Source organism: Scyliorhinus canicula, chromosome 5, assembly GCF_902713615.1.
Source record: "Scyliorhinus canicula chromosome 5, sScyCan1.1, whole genome shotgun sequence".
Lineage (NCBI taxonomy): Eukaryota > Metazoa > Chordata > Chondrichthyes > Carcharhiniformes > Scyliorhinidae > Scyliorhinus > Scyliorhinus canicula.
The window spans coordinates 179,701,984-179,721,159 of NC_052150.1; the positions used below are offsets into that span (position 1 = coordinate 179,701,984).

At 51.4% G+C, this 19,176-nt stretch overlaps 1 protein-coding gene across 4 annotated transcripts in view; it reads left to right on the forward strand.

Annotated features, from left to right (window-relative positions):
- The window catches only part of LOC119966455 (amyloid beta (A4) precursor protein-binding, family B, member 1 interacting protein), a 192,281-nt gene that overhangs the window by 110,763 nt on the left and 62,342 nt on the right, over positions 1–19,176 (forward strand). For all 4 annotated transcript variants that reach the window (XM_038798158.1, XM_038798157.1, XM_038798161.1 and 1 more), the window contains exons 5-6: positions 1,302–1,379; positions 10,792–10,951. In XM_038798158.1, the coding sequence (XP_038654086.1) occupies positions 1,302–1,379; positions 10,792–10,951 (238 nt within the window). The remainder of the gene's footprint in view (positions 1–1,301; positions 1,380–10,791; positions 10,952–19,176) is intronic.

Below are 19,176 nucleotides of genomic sequence, written 5' to 3' on the forward strand. Positions count from 1 at the left end.
CTAGTATTGATGCTTACATGAAGAAACTAGTCAAATGCTAGTCAACAGTTCCAACTGCAACATAGGTTGCCTGCTACGGCCCTACTGCACCCTTGGGAATGGTCTGTCTGGCCATGGGTATGGACCCATAGAGATTATGTTGGTCCATTTCTGGGCACCATGTTTTTTGCTCATGATTGGTGCACTCTAAACTGAGGGACATTTTGAGGTGAAGTCACCTACATCTCATGCTACCATTAAAAGATTTTGCCAATGCTTTTCAACTCACAGATTACGTGAAGTAATGGTACCAGACAATAGAACTGCATTTACAAGTGCCAAGTTCCAAACCTTCATTTCTTTCAATAGTATTAAACATATTAGAACTGCGCCTTACTACCAAGCATCAAATGGATTAGCCAAAAGACCGTCAAACTTTCAAATCTGGCCGAAAGAAACTGTGAGGACGAACCTTGGAGATCAAAATCTCACAATTCCTCCTTAGCTGTCTTGGCACTCTACCTGCAACAAATGAAGTTCCATCAGAAGAACTGCTAATGAGACGTCATCACAGAACAAGACAGAACATCATCATTCCAAACTTGCCAGGGAGGGTAGAAGCCAGCCAAAGTAATCAGAAGGCAAATCATGGTTCACACAGTACAGCATGATCATTTATGGTAAAAACAGCCGTATATGTGACCAACTTCAGGTGTGGGATTCTCCGACCCTCCGCCGGGTCGGAGAATTGCCGGGAGCCGGCGTCAATCCCGCGCCCGCCATCCCCCGAAGTCTCCGGCACCAGAGATTCGGCGGGGGCGGGAATTGCGCAGCGCCGGTCGGCGCCCCCCCCCCCCCCCCCCCTCCCCCCGGCGATCCTCCGGCTTGCGATGGGCTGAAGTCCTGCCGGTGTCATGCCTCTCCTGCCGGCGTGGATCAAACCACCTACCTTACCGGCGGGACCAGGTGGCGCGGGCGGGCTCCGAGGTCCTGGGGGGACTGATTAATGAAGTCGGTATGAAAATTTGTTTTTACAGACTTTAAAATTAAGTTACGGATGTAGGGTCAGGTTGTCCAATCCAGATATTTTAATGCCTCCTGTGACCTTCTCTTACCTGTCAAGGGAATGTGGGGTTAAAATGAATGTCATGGTTTCTATCAAAGAGGATTGGAAGCAGCTACTCTGATTGCATTGTGGTCATGGTGAGCGAGAAATTGCAAAATCAAACTATTGTATACTTGAGAAAGAAGAAAAAAGTTTCAGTGTTTACTTGATGCCAACATTTATGAATTCACTTTTATAAAGGTTTTTTGTTTTGCAGGAGGAACAAGAGGCCCGGGCAAAAGCTGACAAGATCAAACTTGCTTTGGAGAAGCTAAAGGAGGCAAAGGTTAAAAAGGTCAGTACATTATAAACATTCTATTCTAGTGGTTATAGTACTAGACCTGCAACAGCAAGGTCATGAGATCAAATTGCAGCCCGCCAAGTTTTGAAGTTGTGTTTTGATAATTTAGTGACTCATCGACAGGAGTCCGCTTTACATCAGTGACTCTTAAAGCGCTCAGGATAACAAGGGATGGCATGGCTGCCTTGCATATGTGCTGCCCACTTCCCAAGAAAATAAATCCAGCTTGCTTCCAGGATCTAAAGGTTCATTCCATACTCTGCAGATGGAGAGAGATGAGGGGTACTGCTTTGCTGAAAGATTGTCCAAACCCTTGGCTATTCTCCTGGGAAAAGTGTCGATTGTCAAATCAACAGCACTCATCTCTGTTCATCCGCAGCCTGGTGCAGAGGAGCAAGGTCCAGTTAGTGGGCGCAAAGGCAGCGATACAAGAACCTGACAACAAAGAAAGACAACTGGCTCCATAAATAGAATAATCATTATCTGTCCGGACTTTAGAAAAATGTAACTATTTTTTCCAGTGAATTTCCAGAAGATTATTCATGGACGGATCTATAAATTGCTTCTACTGCCTTTACACTAAATTTGCATGTTGCCCACTGCGATTGGTATGGTTGTGACAGGTGGAAAATCTACACCATAATCAAAAATATATAGTGCTGTCCAATGTCTACTCCCAAGGTTGGTGTGGTATTAAGGTGTTCAGTGCTGAAGGACTTGACATGTGGGACTGGAGAAACTGCACAGCCCACGTGCTAATGTAAGAGAGAGTCACATGACTAAGAGGTTAGCAGGAGAAAGCTCTTGGCTTAAACTGGTAATACCTATAGACTGGTACATCTGTAAATAGATATGTTCATACAATAAACCAGTTATTGTTCAAACATATCTATGACTCGGCAACTGTTCCTCAGCCTGACCTGGAAAACGGTGTCAAAGCTGAAAACAGTTGAAAATCGTCAAAAGAGCTGCAAAGAAGACATGGAGGCTGAGAGACAGAGAAGAAATCAACTGGTCAGCTTACCATAGCACATAAGTGGTCCATGAAAAAAATCCTGATCCAGCAGCAGAATTAAAGAACCTGGCAATAATCCAGGAAAGGTGAAAAAGACAGCTTCAAATTAGTGACACTGCAAGCAGGCAGCACTGAGAGAAATTCCATTTTAACAAGTGTGGGATTCGATACATCCCACAGCCAGGCTTCGAGGTCGGCACCCTGACAAATGGCAACCGTGTGTCAGCATTTCTTTTTAAATTGACTGCTCAAAATGATTCCCCAATGGGAGGAAAGAAATGAAATAGCCTTAGTTACTTCCAGTGATTAGTTTAAAATTCTGCAACGTTTAGGAACGGCTATAAAGAGGATCAGCGACTTTAGTGGGTATCAGTGAATGCCCAAACGACTCTATTCCAGCAGCAGAAGTTTAAAAATGTCCAGGTGGACCTCCGAAGACTTTAAGACAGCTATGGATTCCAAATTCGCCTTGCCAGACTCATTTGGGCACATAGAAGGGCCAGATCAGACACAGAATTGAGCACTATGGAGGAAGAGATGTTTAAGATTCAAAATTGCATTCAGATTAAACAAGAAATCAGAGGCTGAGCAAGCCGATACATTATTGCGGGGTCGCCGCGTGGGCAAAGTGCCCACTGATTTCGGCCGAGTCCCACAGGCGTAGGTTAGGTATAGTCCTACCCAGCGGGATCTCAGAGTTCTGGCTGCGGGGGCCGTCCTGGTTGGGGGGGTCGGGGGGGATCCGACTCCGGGGGGGGCACCTCCATGGTGGCCAGGCCCGCGATCACGGCCTACTGTTTGGCGGGTGGGCTAATTCCGGGGGGGGGGCCTATCTTCTTCCGTGCTGGGCCCCTGTAGGGCTCCGCCATATTGCCCGGGGGCCGGCACGGGTCCACACATGCGTGTGGGTTGCCGTCTCCGCGCCGGACATGGGCAATATGGCACATGCGCGGACCCATGCCGGCTATGGTACGCATGCACAGATCCGCGTCGGCCGTGGCGCACCAGCTTTCGAGCGCCGGAGCAGCGGACACCATTCCAGCACCGTATTAGCCCCCTAGGAAGGGGTGAATGCCTGGGTCTGGAGGCCCGTTGACGCTGGAGTCACTCGCGCCGGTTTTGATGCCAGCATGAACACTTGGCCTGGATTTCAGAGAACCCCGGCAGTTTCCAGAAAACGTCAATCAAAAGCCCAACAGAAACCAAGTACCATTTCCTGTGGAGACAATGGGAGCAGGTTATCACCTCAGCAGGAATGGTCTCCTGTGAGGAATGTGCTCGAAAGGTTTGTGCATTTTTGCCTTCATTTTCCTTGCACTTCCTACCTAATAAATACATTTTTTATTGACTGCAAAAAAGCCTGGTTGAATTATCTCTTTTTGAAACATAAATATATTAAGTTGGGAAAAGGGATCCCAAGGGACGGTATCCTCTGGGAGATTGAAAATGATCTTGAGTTGGAGGTTGGAGACTTTTGGCCGGGATTCTCCGACTCTGCGGCAGGTCGGAGAATCCCCGGGGGGAGGCGCGAATCCCGTCCCGGCGCTGGCTTCCCTATTCTCCAGCATTGACAGCGGCCCCCCCCGGCAATTCTCCGGGCCCCGATGGACCAAGTGGCCGACAAGTTTTTCCCAGTCTCGCCGGCGTGAATTACTCACCTCACACACGGCGGGACCTGGCAGGTAAGTGAGCGGGGGCCATCCTGGGGGGGGGGGATCCGACCCGGGGTGGGCTCCCACTGTGGCCTGGCCTGCGATCAGGGCTTACCGATCGACGGGCGGGCTGGTTCCGAGAGGGGCCTTCTTTCCTCCGCCCCAGGCCCCTGTAGGGCTCCATCATATTGCCCGAGGGCCGGCGCGGGGAAGGGAACCCCCGCGCATGCGCGGAAATATGCCGGCCATTTTGCACATGCGCGAACTCGCGCCGGCCCTTTGGCGCCGGCTGGAGCTGCGGGAACAACTCTGGCATCAACCTAGCCCCCTAGAAAGTGGAGAATTCCTCACTTTCGAGGGCCGTTGACGCCGGAGTGGCTGGCGCCAGTTTTCACGCCAGCGTGGGGACATTGCCCCATTATTGGGGAATCCCGCCCCATAGGAGTCGTTGGAGGGAGATGGAAGAGTCAGGCAATGTTCGGTCTTGGGGAAACGGACTCACCTCCTGGATCCGTCAGTTCTTACTCTCCTTTTTCTGAGACCTTTCTCAAGGAAACATGACTGGTCAAATTTAAATTTGAATTGCTTTGGGTGTGGGGGCTGCTATATATCAAATTGCAAATGTGCCTCCTGGGAGTAGGTTGGCTTCCTGCCCCCTCTGCACTGTGCCTGTTAAAACTGGAAGTGGGCGGTGTTACGACTGGTCCCCAGGTGAGTTTCCCCAAATCTGTTAACCCAGGCGAACTTTTTCAATATGTTACTGTCCGGCTGGGATGTCCCCAATTTGTTATGCCCTAGGTGCGGAGGGATGAACTTTCTCCCTGTCTTTATTCAACTCGCTCTGCTGGCTGCAACAAGTTAATCTAAAAAGTAGCCCTCGCAAATCCCTTTTCGCAGTCCCAATATTTATATCTCAAAATGAACTAATTTAACCAGGCTTTTTTGAGTTAAAGATCAAATAAGTTTATTAACTACGAAAAGTCCCCGCGGGTGAAGAGGGTGATGCTAGAAAGGAGCAGAGGAGAAGGGGGGCTAGAGTTGCCGAACTTCAGCAACTATTACCGGGCAGCCAACATAGCGATGATAAGGAAATGGATGGTGGGTGCGGGGTCGGTTTGGGAGCGGATGGAGGCTGCTTCGTGCAGGGGCACTAGCTTGGCAGCCCTGGTCATGGCGCCTCTGCCGCTTCCGCCGGCACGGTACTCCACCAGCCCGATAGTGGTGGCGGCTCTTCGGATCTGGGGCCAGTGGAGGAGGCATGTAGGGGAGGTAAGAGCATCGGTGTGGACCCCAATCTGCAGCAACCACCGATTTGCCCCGGGGAACATGGATGGGGGGTATCGTCTGTGGAGGAGGGCAGGGATTGTGAGGATGGGGGATCTGTTCCTGGAAGGGAGCTTTCCGAGCTTGAGGGCGCTGGAGGAGAAGTTTGGGCTGGCGAGAGGGAACGAATTTAGATACTTGCAGGTGAGGGATTTTGTACGCAGACTGGTGCCGTCCTTCACACGTCTCCCGCCGGAGGGGAGGCAGGACAGGGTAGTTTCTAGGGGAGAGGTGGGAGAGGGTAGAGTTTCAGACGTCTACAAGGAATTAATAGATATAGAATTTACAGTGCAGAAGGAGGCCATTCAGCCCATCAAGTCTGCACCGTCTCTTGCAAAGAGCACCCTACCCAAGGTTAACACCTCCACCCTATCCCCATAACCCAGTAACCCCACCCAACACTAAAGGCAAATTTTGGACACTAAGGGCAATTTATCATGGGCAATCCACCTAACCTGCACATCTTTGGACTGTGGGAGGAAACTGGAGCACCCGGAGGAAACCCACGCACACACTGGGAGGATGTGCAGACTCCGCACAGAGAGTGACCCAAGCCGGAATTGAATCTGGGACCCTGGAGCTGTGAAGCCATTGTGCTATCCACAATGCTACCTCCAAAATGGGAGCTGAGGATATGCAGACCGAGGACCTGAAGCTTAAGTGGGAGGAGGAGCTCGGGGGGAGCTGGAGGACGGTATTTGGGCAGAAGCCCTGAGCAGAGTAAACAAGACCACAACATGCGCCAGGCTCAGCCTAATCCAGTTTAAGGTCATGCACCGGGCCCACATGACGGTGGCCCGGAGGAGTAGATTCTTCGGGCTGGAGGACAAGTGTGCTAGATGCACCAGAGGGCCAGCTAACTATATACTCATGTTCTGGTTGTGCCCTAAACTCAGGGGGTATTGGCAGGGATTCGCAGATGTCATGTCCCGGGTATTGAAAACTGGGGTGGTAATGAGCCCGGAGGTGGCAATCATTGGGGTTTCGGAGGGCCCGGGAGTCCAGGAAGAGAGAGAGACCGACGTTCTGGCCTTTGCTTCCCTGGTAGCCCGGCGACGAATACTGAAGGCATGGAGGGACTCAAAGCCCCCGAGGGCTGAGGTATGGCTATTGGACATGGCAAGCTTTCTTGGCCTAAAGAAAGTCAAGTTCACCTTGAGAGGTTTGCTACTAGGGTTCGCCCGAAGGTGGCAGCCATTTACTGACTTCTTCGCAGAGGAGTAAGTGTCAGCAGGGGACGGGGGATGGGGGGGGGGGGGGGGGGGGGCGTGGGGGGGGGGGAGCAAGGGTAGGGTAGAGTAGAGTAGAGTAGGGGGATATTAAGGCAGGTCCATGCGTGAACAGAGCCTTGGTTTGCACTATGTTTATTTTGTAATTTGTGTCTTGACTTCTTGTTTTTGTACTGTACAATGTCACTTTTTCTATATGCCTAAAATACCTCAATAAAATTGTTTGCTTAAAAAAAAAACTACGAAAGGCAAGAAATTAATAAAACACATGAATAAACATTCAAACAGATTAGTGGTGAGAATTGAGTCAAATGTGAGTTTTTAAAAAATGCATGCAAAGTAGTCCTTGCCTTGTGAGGAGTAATAATAATAATCTTTATTAGTGTCACAAGTAGGCTTACATTATCACTGCAATGAAGTTACTGTGAAAACCCCCTAGTCACCACACTCCGTCGCCTGTTCAGGTGCACAGAGAGAGAATTCAGAATGTCCAATTCACCTAACAAGCACTTCTTTCGGGACCTGTGGAAGGAAACCGTAGCGCCCGGAGGAAACTCACGCAGACACGGGGAGAAGGTGCAGACTCCTCACAGACAGTGACCCAAGCCGGGAATCGGGACCCTGGTGCTGTGAAGCAACAGTGCTAACCATTGTGCTACCGTGCCGCCCCTTAAATGATTCAGCGCTGTGGCAAATACAATTTGAGATTCTAGTAGCGCTGACTTCAGCAGATGACTAGTCAGTCTCGAAATCCCAATATTCTGCAGTTTGACAGAAAAGCAGAGATGTTTTCTTTGCAGCTGCTGTCTCTGCTAAATTGGCTTACTTCAGCAAGCAGAGTGAGCGAGATAGAGATATAACAATGTTGACAAATGTGAGGTTATCCATTTTGGTAGGAATAACAGCAAACGGGATTATTATTTAAACGATAAAATATTAAAGCATGCCGCTGTTCAGAGAGACTTGGGTGTGCTAGTGCATGAGTCACAGAAGGTTGGTTTACAAGTGCAACAGGTGATTAAGAAGGCAAATGGAATTTTGTCCTTCATTGCTAGAGGGATGGAGTTTAAGACTAGGGAGGTTATGTTGCAATTGTATAAGGTGTTAGTGCGGCCACACCTGGAGTATTGTGTTCAGTTTTGGTCTCCTTACTTGAGAAAGGACGTACTGGCGCTGGAGGGTGTGCAGAGGAGATTCACTAGGTTAATCCCAGAGCTGAAGGGGTTGGATTATGAGGAGAGGTTGAGTAGACTGGGACTGTACTCGTTGGAATTTAGAAGGATGAGGGGGGATCTTATAGAAACATTTAAAATTATGAAGGGAATAGATAGGATAGATGCGGGCAGGTTGTTTCCACTGGCGGGTGACAGCAGAACTAGGGGGCATAGCCTCAAAATAAGGGGAAGTAGATTTAGAACTGAGTTTAGGAGGAACTTCTTCACCCAAAGGGTTGTGAATCTATGGAATTCCTTGCCCAGTGAAGCAGTTGAGGCTCCTTCATTACATGTTTTTAAGGTAAAGATAGATAGTTTTTTGAAGAATAAAGGGATTAAGGGTTATGGTGTTCGGGCCGGAAAGTGGAGCTGAGTCCACAAAAGATCAGCCATGATCTCATTGAATGGCGGAGCAGGCTCGAGGGGCCAGATGGCCTACTCCTGCTCCTAGTTCTTATGTTCTTATGTTCTTATGTTCTTATAACAGCAAAAGCTTTGCAGGGCTGCTGCTACTGGCTGACTTTCTGCTTTGTGTCCAGCGCCGGCTCTAGGGTTGCTGGCGCCCCGGGCAAGCTGAACTTCGGCGCCCTTGGGGGGGGGGGGGGCGGGGCCGAGGGGTGGCGGGGCCGAGGAGGGGCGGACCCGAGGGGGGGGCGGGGCCGAGGAGGGGCAGACCCGAGGGGGGGGCGGGGGGCGGACACGCGGGGGGGCGGACGCGGGGGGCGGGCGGACACGAGGGCGGGGCGGGGGGGCGGACCCGAGGGCGGGGCGGGGGGGCGGACCCGAGGGGGGGCGGACCCGAGGGGGCGGGGGGGGGAGCGGGGGGGGGCGGCCCGAGCCGGGGGGCCCGCCCTGGGGGCGGGCGGCCACCGCGCATGCGCTGGTTGGCACCGGCCCAACTGCGCATGCGCGGGACCCGAGTCTCTGGCGCCCCCAAGCACATGGCGCCCCGGGCAACAGCCTGAGTTGCCGGTGCCTTGAGCCGGCCCTGTTTGTGTCACACACCCTCTGACATCTCCAGCATTAATGTCACACAGAGCCTTTCAGCTGGCTCTTATCCTGTCTTTGTATATTCCTGGAAAGTGAAATCCACAAATCTGTCTGGATATTACACACAGGGGGCTGGATTCTCCGCCAGCGGGGTGCTCCATTTTGCCAGCAGCTCAGGGGTTTCCCAATGGGGCATCCCGCCGGCAGGGTGGAACGGAAATGTGGCGCGGTGGAGCGGAGAATTCAGCCCAGGAACTCTCTTTTTTTTAAATAAATTTAGAGTACCCAATTATTTTTTCCAATTAAGGGGCAATTTAGAGTGGCCAATCCACCTACCCTGCACATCTTTGGGTTGTGGGGGCGAAACCCACGCAGATACGGGGAGAATGTGCAAACTCCACACGGACAGTGACCCAGGGCCGCGATTCGAACCCGAGTCGTCAGCGCCTTAGGCAGCAATGCTAACCACTGTGCCACCGTGCTGCCCTAGCCCAGGAACTCTCTTGATGGAATGATACTCATCTCCCATGATCTGCCATTGTCTCCACCGGAGATGACACTAGCCTCTGGATGCTTTTGTAGCATCTTTTGTCTGGAAACAGGGTGGGGTTCCATTGTCGTTCAGAGTATCTTATTTAATGTCCAATATTTCTGGAGATAATTTAGTGTTTTTCCTTCATTATTATACCACTTAGTTCAAGGTGAATTGGGGCAGGATTCAGATTTTAACGTTTCAGCATCTCACTTGACCCAAATGCACCTTTTTAGGGAGGGTTAAAATTCCACTGGTAGTTGGATCATCTTTGTGGGTGATTTGGAGGATTAGGTGGGAGTCAGACTAAGAAGGGAAGATATGGGATGTCCTGAAATCCCACACACTTTCACCAGTCTGCCATTGCGTTCTGTCAATACATCTTACCTGTCATCAGCATTAGGCCCATTTGGATTCATTATTTAAACTTCCGTTGTTATCACAAGCTGAAGAATTCCATATTTTTCAATGCCAAGCGGTCCTTGAAACTTTCATTTCCCCAATTACTTTAATGAGTGAGTGGAAAATGGTGGTCACGAGTTAATAATGAAAGATGCACTGATTCAGTTTTCTTACATACTTATTTTTATCCACTTCTCGATTAAAGTTGTCCTAAGGAAGAAAGTAATTATTTACTTGCTGCAGCCAGCATCTTGGTGTTCTGTGCCCTCCACCACAGAGCGGCAAGGAAATGGTTTGTTACTCTTCAGTTCCTGATCTCACTTAGACCATCTGGAGGAAATGAGGCACTTCCCCAAGAAACAGGGAAGAACAAAAGCCAAAGGTTAAATTAACCTGCAACTACTGTTCTTGCAGACTTCCTGGTCACTACCTCTAAAGCTTCACTGGAAGGAGTCTTGGAACAGGTGGCCGACCTGCCATTTCCATATGCCATTTCCATATGCCATACAATAGTATTGGATGGACAGAAATTTACTCCAATTAAATATTAGGATGAAAGAAGCCATTGGGCTGATATTTCAGCACTGTGGTAGCTAGCCTGGAGGCATGGGCCTGGAAAATAGGTGGGAGTTGGGCCAGATATCTGTGCATTCCTCATCAGTGGTAAAGGGTCGATACTTCTGAGGGTGACTCCATGTTGGGTTTCCTCCGGGTGCTCCGGTTTCCTCCCACAGTCCAAAGATGTGCAGGTTAGGTGGATTGGCCATGATAAATTGCCCTTAGTGTCCAAAATTGCCCTTAGTGTTGGGTGAGGTTACTGGGTTATGGGGATAGGATGGAGGTGTTGACCTTGGGTAGGGTGCTCTTTCCAAGAGCAGGTGCAGACTCGATGGGCCGAATGGCCTCCTTCTGCACTGTAAATTATACGATTTGTCTATGATTAAGCCTTTATATAGTAGGGAATTGTACCTAGTTGTATTTCAATGCCTAAATGCCTATTGGCAGGTCACAGAAGTGTGTTCCATCATAATCCCTGTTTTACCCTTCAGCTGGTTGTCAAGGTCCTCATGAATGATAGCAGCAGTAAAACCCTGATGGTTGATGAAAGGCAGACTGTGCGAGAAATTCTGGACAATTTATTTGAGAAATCTCACTGTGACTGCAGCGTGGATTGGTGTCTGTATGAAAAGAATCCAGAGCTACAAATTGGTAAGATGTGAAATTTTCTAGAACTTTACACACCAGAGTCTTTTAAGCCTATTAATGATTCTGTGAAATTTCTATAATGTTGTTTTCTTATGTTAATCTCTAAAGTAAATGGGGAATACCTTCAACCTTGAATTGATTCTTAAAACCTTACTGCCCTGATCTATAATTATCTCTGTGTGTTAAGGTTCCTTCCTCCCTTGATGAAAGCTTCTACATTTACTGTGGAACCAAAGTGGGAGACAATTCTCAGACTGACACAGTTTTTTTACAGGCTTTCTGGAATCAAACATCAAGTGCCTCTTGGTGCTGTTTCTCAGAACATCAGCACATGTCAGACTCTGGTCTTCCTCCTCAGAATCCATCTGGTTCAATAAGTATGCTTTGGGAATTGTGGTGGCTTGAGGCAATACTGTGGAGGCTTCTTATATAACCAAAAGGGGTTTATTAGGAAAAAGAGAAAGGTTAACTATATACAGGTACAGAAGTCTCTGAAACAGGTCTTCACTCTATAACTCTGGGGTCCACACTATCCTGGTCCCTGCTACCAGGGCCATGTGCATTTTCCCCATGGGCTGGGGTTCACACGCCCACCCATGATAGACCCCGAGCCGTAATGTGAGCCACAAGTGATCACTCCTTAAAGAGGCCACGCTACCATGGGAAGGAAATCTGCCATCCTTAACTGGTCTGACCTACATGTGACTCCAGACCCACAGCAATGTGATTGACTCTTAACCGCCCTCTGAAACAGCCGAGTAAGCCATTCAGTTCAGGCTGTCAGAGATGGGCAGTAAATGCTGGCTCAGCCAGCGACACCCACAACCCATGAATGAATATTTTTTAAAGTGACAGCTGGAGACCAGGCTGCCCAGAAACATGCCATGAACCATGTAGCCAGCAGCTCCTCCATGCCAGGAGCTATGCCATGAACCATGTAGCCAGCAGCTCCTCCATGCCAGGAGCCATGCCATGAACCATGTAGCCAGCAGCTCCTCCATGCCAGGAGCCATGCCATGAACCATGTAGCTGATGTACCATCGATTGCACGCGAGGCGAGGGATTTACCAAAGTCTGGCTTTAATTAACTAGAACACAGCTCTGCGATCGTCTACAGTGGAAAGGGACGATCGTCAGGCGTTTGAGCATTTATACCTCGTTAATAGAGGCGTGGTTAACTCAGCCTCTCGGCCAATCGGTCAAGAGGCACATGACCGACCAGGGCCAATGGTAAGCCGACGTTCTGGCCCAATGGCAGACGAGTATGCAGATCATATCATCACATTAGCCAGCAGCTCCTCCATGCCAGGAGCCATGCCATGAACCATGTAGCCAGCAGCTCCTCCATGCCAGGAGCCAACTGCCATGAATCAAGAGTCACCTTAATCACACAACCCTTAAGATCAGCATCAAGTACTCAGTTCCTACCTTTCTGACCTTCCGGGCATTATTAGAGGCAGCAGTAATAGATGATTGAAAGACACATTTAGGTACCAGGTGTTGACATGGGTGTTAGGAAAAGGCAGGATCTGACCATTTGTATCTGACCATTGATCATGTCAAATTCAAAGTGCACTTAGTTTTGTCCATGGCTGGTTATTCTTGGAGGTTGTTTTGTGCATTGTCACAGCTGTATAATGATTTTTATTTCTGTTATAATGGAAACTTGTTTGTCTCTGGTTATTTTAGTATTTAGTTTCAAATTTATTATCCTGATAAATGGTGGCGACCTTGTATTTTGTTATTAATGTATTCAGGTTGAATATGCACCTATTCTGTGCTTGATTATTCCTGGTAGTTGTTTTGTGCATTCCTATTCTTTGTTTTCTCCTGAATGTGCATTTATTCTCTGGTTTGTTCATCATGGAGACCAGAAAACCTGTAGGTGGAGTTGGAGCCTACATTTGCCACACAGTTGTACATTGAAGTACATAGAACATAGAACAGTACAGCACAGAACAGGCCCTTCGGCCCTCAATGTTGTGCCGAGCCATGATAACCCTACTCAAACCCACGTATCCACCCTATACCCGTAACCCAACAACCCCCCCCTAACCTTACTTTTATTAGGACACTACGGGCAATTTAGCATGGCCAATCCACCTAACCTGCACATCTTTGGACTGTGGGAGGAAACCGGAGCACCCGGAGGAAACCCACGCACACAGGGGGAGGACGTGCAGACTCCACACAGACAGTGACCCAAGCCAGGAATCGAACCTGGGACCCTGGAGCTGTGAAGCATTTATGCTAACCACCATGCTACCCTGCTGCCCTGTGTGCATAGGGAGGATAGTAGGGGGCTAATATACAAAATTGTGGGGTCCCATTATTGAGGACCATCGTGGAGGAGGTGTTGTTGTTTATCCTTACTGTTTGTGATCTATGGGTCAGGAACTCGAGGATCCAGTTGAAGAGTGAGGAGCTAAATCCTAGCTTTTGGAGTTTTGATATGAGCTGGCTGGGATTATGGTGATGATGGCAGAGCTGCAGCCAAGGAATAGGAGTCTGATGTAGGAGTCCTTTTTGTTGAGATGCTCCAGAGATGAGTGTAGGGCCAGGGAGATGGAGTCTGCTGTGGCCCGTTGTGGCAGTAGACAAATTGCAGTGGATCAAGGCATTCTGGGAGTATGGAGTTGATGTGTCTCATGACCAACCTCTCGAAACTCCATAATGATCGATGTCAAGGCCACCGGACGGTAGTCATTGAGGCACGTTACCTGGTTCTTCTTTGGCACCGGTATGATGGCAGTCTTCTTGAAACTGGTGGGAACCTCTGAACGGATTAGGAAGAGGTTGAAGATGTCCGTGAACACACCCACCAGTTGGGCCACGCAGGATCTGAGTGCACGACCAGAGACTCCATCAGGACCCATTGTATTCTAAAGATTCACTTTCAAGAAGGCCGATCTGACTTCGGAAGCTGTGACAGTATAGGTGTGTTTGAGGTGGCTAGGATAGTTGACAACAGTCTGATGGTTTCCTGCTCAAAACGAGCATAGAATGCATTGAAGAAGGGGTGCGCTGCTGCCAGAGATTCTACTCGGCTTTGCTTTGCAGTCTGTTATATTCTTTAAGCCTTGCCACAACTGACGAGAGTCTGTGTCGTTAGCTGTGACTCTAGCTTAGTCTGGCATGGCCTCTTGGCGTCCCTGATGGCTTTGCGGAGGTCGTACCTGGATTTCTTGTATAGGTTAGGGTCGCCTGTTTTGAACGCCTCAGACCTGGCCTTCAGTAGTGAGTGAATCTCTCGATTGAAACAATGGTTTCCGGTTGGGGAATGTACGTACTACCTTCTTTGGCACGCAATCTTCTACACACTTGTTGATAAAGTCTGTGATGATGGTGGCATACTCGTTTAGGTTGGCTGCTGAGTTCTTGAATGTGGACCAAATCACTGATTCCAAGCAGTCGCATATTAGCTCTTCTGGAGCCTCGGACCAGCATTGCACGACCTTCTTAACCTGGGGCGGGATTCTCCCCTACCCGGCGGGGCGGGGGGGGTCCTGGCGTCGGGGAGTGGCGCCAACCACTCCGGCGTCGGGCCTCCCCAAAGGTGCGGAATTCTCCGCACCTTTGGGGGCTAGGCCGCGCCGGAGCGGTTGGCACCACGCCGACTGGCGCCAAAACTGGCACCAGCTGCCTTTGACGCCCGCCGCCCGGCGCCGGGGCTGGCCGAAAGGGGATTCTCTTCCACCTCCGCCATGGTGGAGGCAGTGGTGGCGGCGGAAGAAAAAGAGTGCCCCCACGGCACTGGCCCGCCCGCCAATCGGTGGACCCCGATCGCGGGCCTGGCCACCGTGGGGTCACCCCCTGGGGTCCGATCGCCTCGTGCCCCCGCCCAGGACCCCGGGGCCCGCTCGCGCCTCCGATCCCGCCGCCACCAGAGGTGGTTCAAACCTCGGCGGCAGGAGAGGCCTCCCAGCGGCGGGACTTCGGCCCATCGCAGGCCGGAGAATCGCCGCAGGGGGCTCGCCGATCGGCATGGGGTGATTCCCGCCCCCGCCAATTCCCGGGTGGCGGAGAATTTCTGCCACGGACGGGGCGGGATTTTCGGCGGCCCCGGGCGATTCTCCGACCCTGCGTGGGGTCGGAGAATTTCACCCCTGATTCCTTGTTTAGGTTTCTGCTTGTGTGCCGGGAGAAGGAGCGACGTCTTATGGTCCGGTTTTCCGAAGTGCAGTCGGGGGATGGATCAGTAGGAGACCTAGATGTATGCGTAGCCGTGGTTGAGGATGTTAGGGCCCTTGGTGGGACAGGAGATATGTGGTGGAATTTTGGCAGTACACTCTTGAAGTTGGCCTGTTTGAAATCCCCGGCCATGACGAACAAGTCTCCGGGTGTTGTGTTTCATTGTTATTTAATACTGTGTACAATTCGTCCAGTGCCTTCTTCACTTCCGTCTGGGGTGGGATGTCGACCACCGTGATAATGGCAGAAGTGAACTCCCTTGGAAGGTAGTGTGGGTGTCACTTCACAGCCAGGTATTCCAGGTCCGAGGAGTAGTAGTTCTCCAGGATTGTCATGTCCGAGCACCAGGAGGTTGTCCAGGTACGACATCGCAAACACCTCCACCCTTTGCTTTGCCCGATGACGGTGTATCCAGTGTACTGAGAAGCCGTCAGGTTGTATGGCACAGTCTGGTGAGGCAGGGGTGAGCCATGTCTCCATGAAACAGAGCACACATCATTCTCTTACTTTCCTCTGAGAGGTAAGTCTAGTGTTGAGCTCGTGTAGCATGTTTTCAATCGTTTGGACGTTTGCCAGGTGTTAGATGGGGAGAGGAGACTTGAAACCGCGTTCTTTTCGTCTCATCTGCAGACCACTGCATTTAACTTATGTGGTGAACCACATTCCACTGTTACTCACTGCTGTATATATATATTCAGTTATTGTTTGTTGTTGTTGTTGCTTCTGTTGGCTCCGCCTGTGGCTCCGCCCCTTGGGCTTTGTATATAGTTGGCTGATCTGTGGCCCTGCTCCCAGTGAGGGATTAGCAGCAGGCAGGCACACATCTCAGTGTATTAAAGCCACAATTTGGTTCTATAACTCGCTTCGACTATTATTGTTGGTCCATCAATTTAATACACTGAAATATTAGAATGGATGCCACTCTTAAGCCTGACTGACTTGAACTTGACCCACAGGCAGCCGACGCCACTGCGATCTTCGAGCACTGGCTAAGCTGTTTCGAAGCTTACCTCGACTCATCGACCGACGCCGTTCACCGAGGTGCACAAGCTGCATCTCCTCAATGCCCGGATGAGCGTCAAATTTTACTGCTGATCAGAGACGCGGCCTCATACACAGAGGCAATCGCACTGTTAAAAGGACAGTTCATGAGCGCAGTGAATGAGGTGTTCGCTCGACATCTCCTTGTCACGAGGCGTCAGCGCCCTGGTGAATCACTGGCCGAATTCCTGTGTGACCTGCGAGTACTCGCTCGGAATTGTAACTGCCAGGCAGCCTCGGCGGTTCAGCAGTCTGAGCTCCTAATCAGGGTTGGCTATGTGGCCGGAGTCCGGTCTAAGTATATCCAACAACGCTTGCTCGAAGGGGGTACTCTCGACCTCAAGGACACTGTGCAGCTCTCTAGCTCTTTGGAAGTAGCGTTCCAGAACATGGATGCCTTCACGTCCGACCACGCGGCACCCTCGTGGACGTCAGAGGCGCGGCCATCACCCGGCCCGCGGCAGCCCGCCAACTCTGGGAGGCCGTACTGCTACTTCTGCGGCCAGGGCCAGCACCCCAGACAGCATTGTCCTGCTCGGAACGCGACCTGCAACGAGTGCGGTAAGAAGGGGCACTTTGCAAAGGTCTGTCAGGCCGGACCTCAAGCTCCCAGACTCAAAGTCTGCGAGGCCCGACCTGAAGCTCACAAGTCCCGCAGCGTGGCATCTTGCCTGCTGGGACCACCCCCTTGTGACACGTCACCCACCTTGTGCGACTCATGGAGGCCGCCACCTTGGGACCACCCCGCTACCACCAACCAGACCAGCCGTCTTCCGCAGCTCAGCTCCGTCACGCTCGACCAGTCCCGGCCCCATCACCTCAAGAACTCCATGATGGCCGTCCGGGTCAATGGGTACGAGACGACCTGTCTGTTCGACTCCAGGAGCATGGATAGCTTCATTCATCTGGATACGGTAAGGCGCTTCTCCCTTTGGATTTTTCCCGCGTTGCAGACTATCTACCTAGCTTCAAGATCACACTCCGTTCAGGTCCGGGGCCACCATGTCGCAAACCTTGCGGTACAGGGCGTAGAGTACGCTAACTTCAAACTCTATGTCCTCCCCCATCTCTGCGCTGCCCTGTTACTAGGACCGGACTTCCAGTGTAACCTCCGAAGCCTGACTTTGAAGTTCGGTGGACCCCTGCCCCCTCTCACCGTCTGTAGCCTCACGACCCTTAAGGTCACCCCTCCCTTGCTCTTCGCTATACGTCCTCCCTCACATCTGCGCCCCCCCCTACTGCTTGGATTTGACTTCCAATGCAGTCACCGAAGCCTGACCCTACAGTTCGGTGGACCCTTACCCCCTCATAGCCACGCGACCCTTAAGGTCCCCCTCCCTTCGCTCTTTGCGAACCTCACTCCCGACTGTAAACCCGCTGCCACCAGGGGCAGGCGGTACAGTTCCCAAGACATGACTTTTATCAAGTCGGAGGTCCAGCGACTGTTGAGTGAAGGGATCATCGAGGCCAGCAACAGCACCTGGAGAGCGCAAGTGGTGGTCGTCCGGACCGGGGAAAAGAATCGGATGGTTGTGGACTACAGCAAGACCATTAACCGGTTCACGCAAATGGATGCGGACCCCCTCCCCCGCATAGCAGAGATGGTCAACCAGATCGCACAGTATCGTGTGTTCTCAACGGTCGACCTGAAGTCGGCCTGCCACCAGCTCCCGATCCGCCTGGAAGACCACCACTACACTGCCTTTGAAGCAGCCGGCCGACTCTTCCACTTCCTCAGAGTCCCCTTCGGCGTCACTAATGGGGTCTCGGTCTTTTAGAGAACGATTGACCAAATGGTGGACCAGTATGGTTTGCGGGCTACATACCCGTACTTGGACAATGTGACCATCTGCGGCCATGGTCAGCAGGACCACGACGCCAACCTTCAGAGGTTCCTCCAGGCCGCCCAATCCCTCAACCTCAACCTCACGTATAACAAAGAGAAGTGCATTTTCCGCACTACCAGATTGGCCATCCTCGGCTACATCATGGAGAACGGAATCCAAGGGCCCGACCCCAACCGTACGCGCCCCCTCACGGAACTTCCCCCTCCCCACAACCTCAAGGCCCTCAAACGATGCCTGGGGCTATTTTCCTACTATACCCAGTGGGCCCCCAACTATGCGGACAAACACCCGCCCACTTATTAAAACCAATACATTTCCCCAGGCGGCTGAGGCCCGCTCGGCCTTCAGCTGCATCAAGGCCGATCTCACTGAAGCCGCAATGCACGGGGTGGAGAGCGATGCGTCAGACGTCGCACTGGCTGCCACACTCTGCCAGGCGGGCAGGCTGGTAGCATTCTTATCTAGAACCCTCCACGCTTCCGAAATCCGAAACTCCTCAGTCGAGAAGGAAGCACAAGCCATAGTGGAAGCCGCGCAGCACTGGAGGCACTAATTAGCCACTAATTAGTAGGAGGTTCACCGTCGGGCGCCTTTATGTTTGACAACGCACAACGGGGCAAAATTAAAAATGACAAAATCTTGAGGTGGAGGATCGAACTCTCCACCTACAATTACGATATCAAGTATCGTCCTGGGGAGCTCAATCAGCCCCCAGATGCCCTGTCCCGCGGCACATGCGCCAGCGCGCAAGATGACCGACTTCGGGCTATCCACGATGACCTCTGTCACCCGGGGGTCACCCGGCTTACCCACTTTATTAAGGCCCGCAATCTGCCCTACTCCACCGAGGGGGTCAAGGCCATGACCAGGGACTGCTAAGTCTGCGCGGAGTGCAAAACCGCACTTCTACCGGCCAGAGAAGGCCCACCTGGTAAAGGCCTCCCGGCCGTTTTAGCGCCTCACTATTGAATTCAAAGGGCCCGTCCCCTCCACCAACCATAATATATACTACCCAACCATCGACGATGAGTACTCCCACTTCCCCTTTGCTGTCCCCTGCCCTGACATGACCTCGGCCACTGTTATAAGGGCACTGCACAGTATCTTCACACTGTTTAGTTTCCCTGCGTACGTCCACAGTGACCAGGC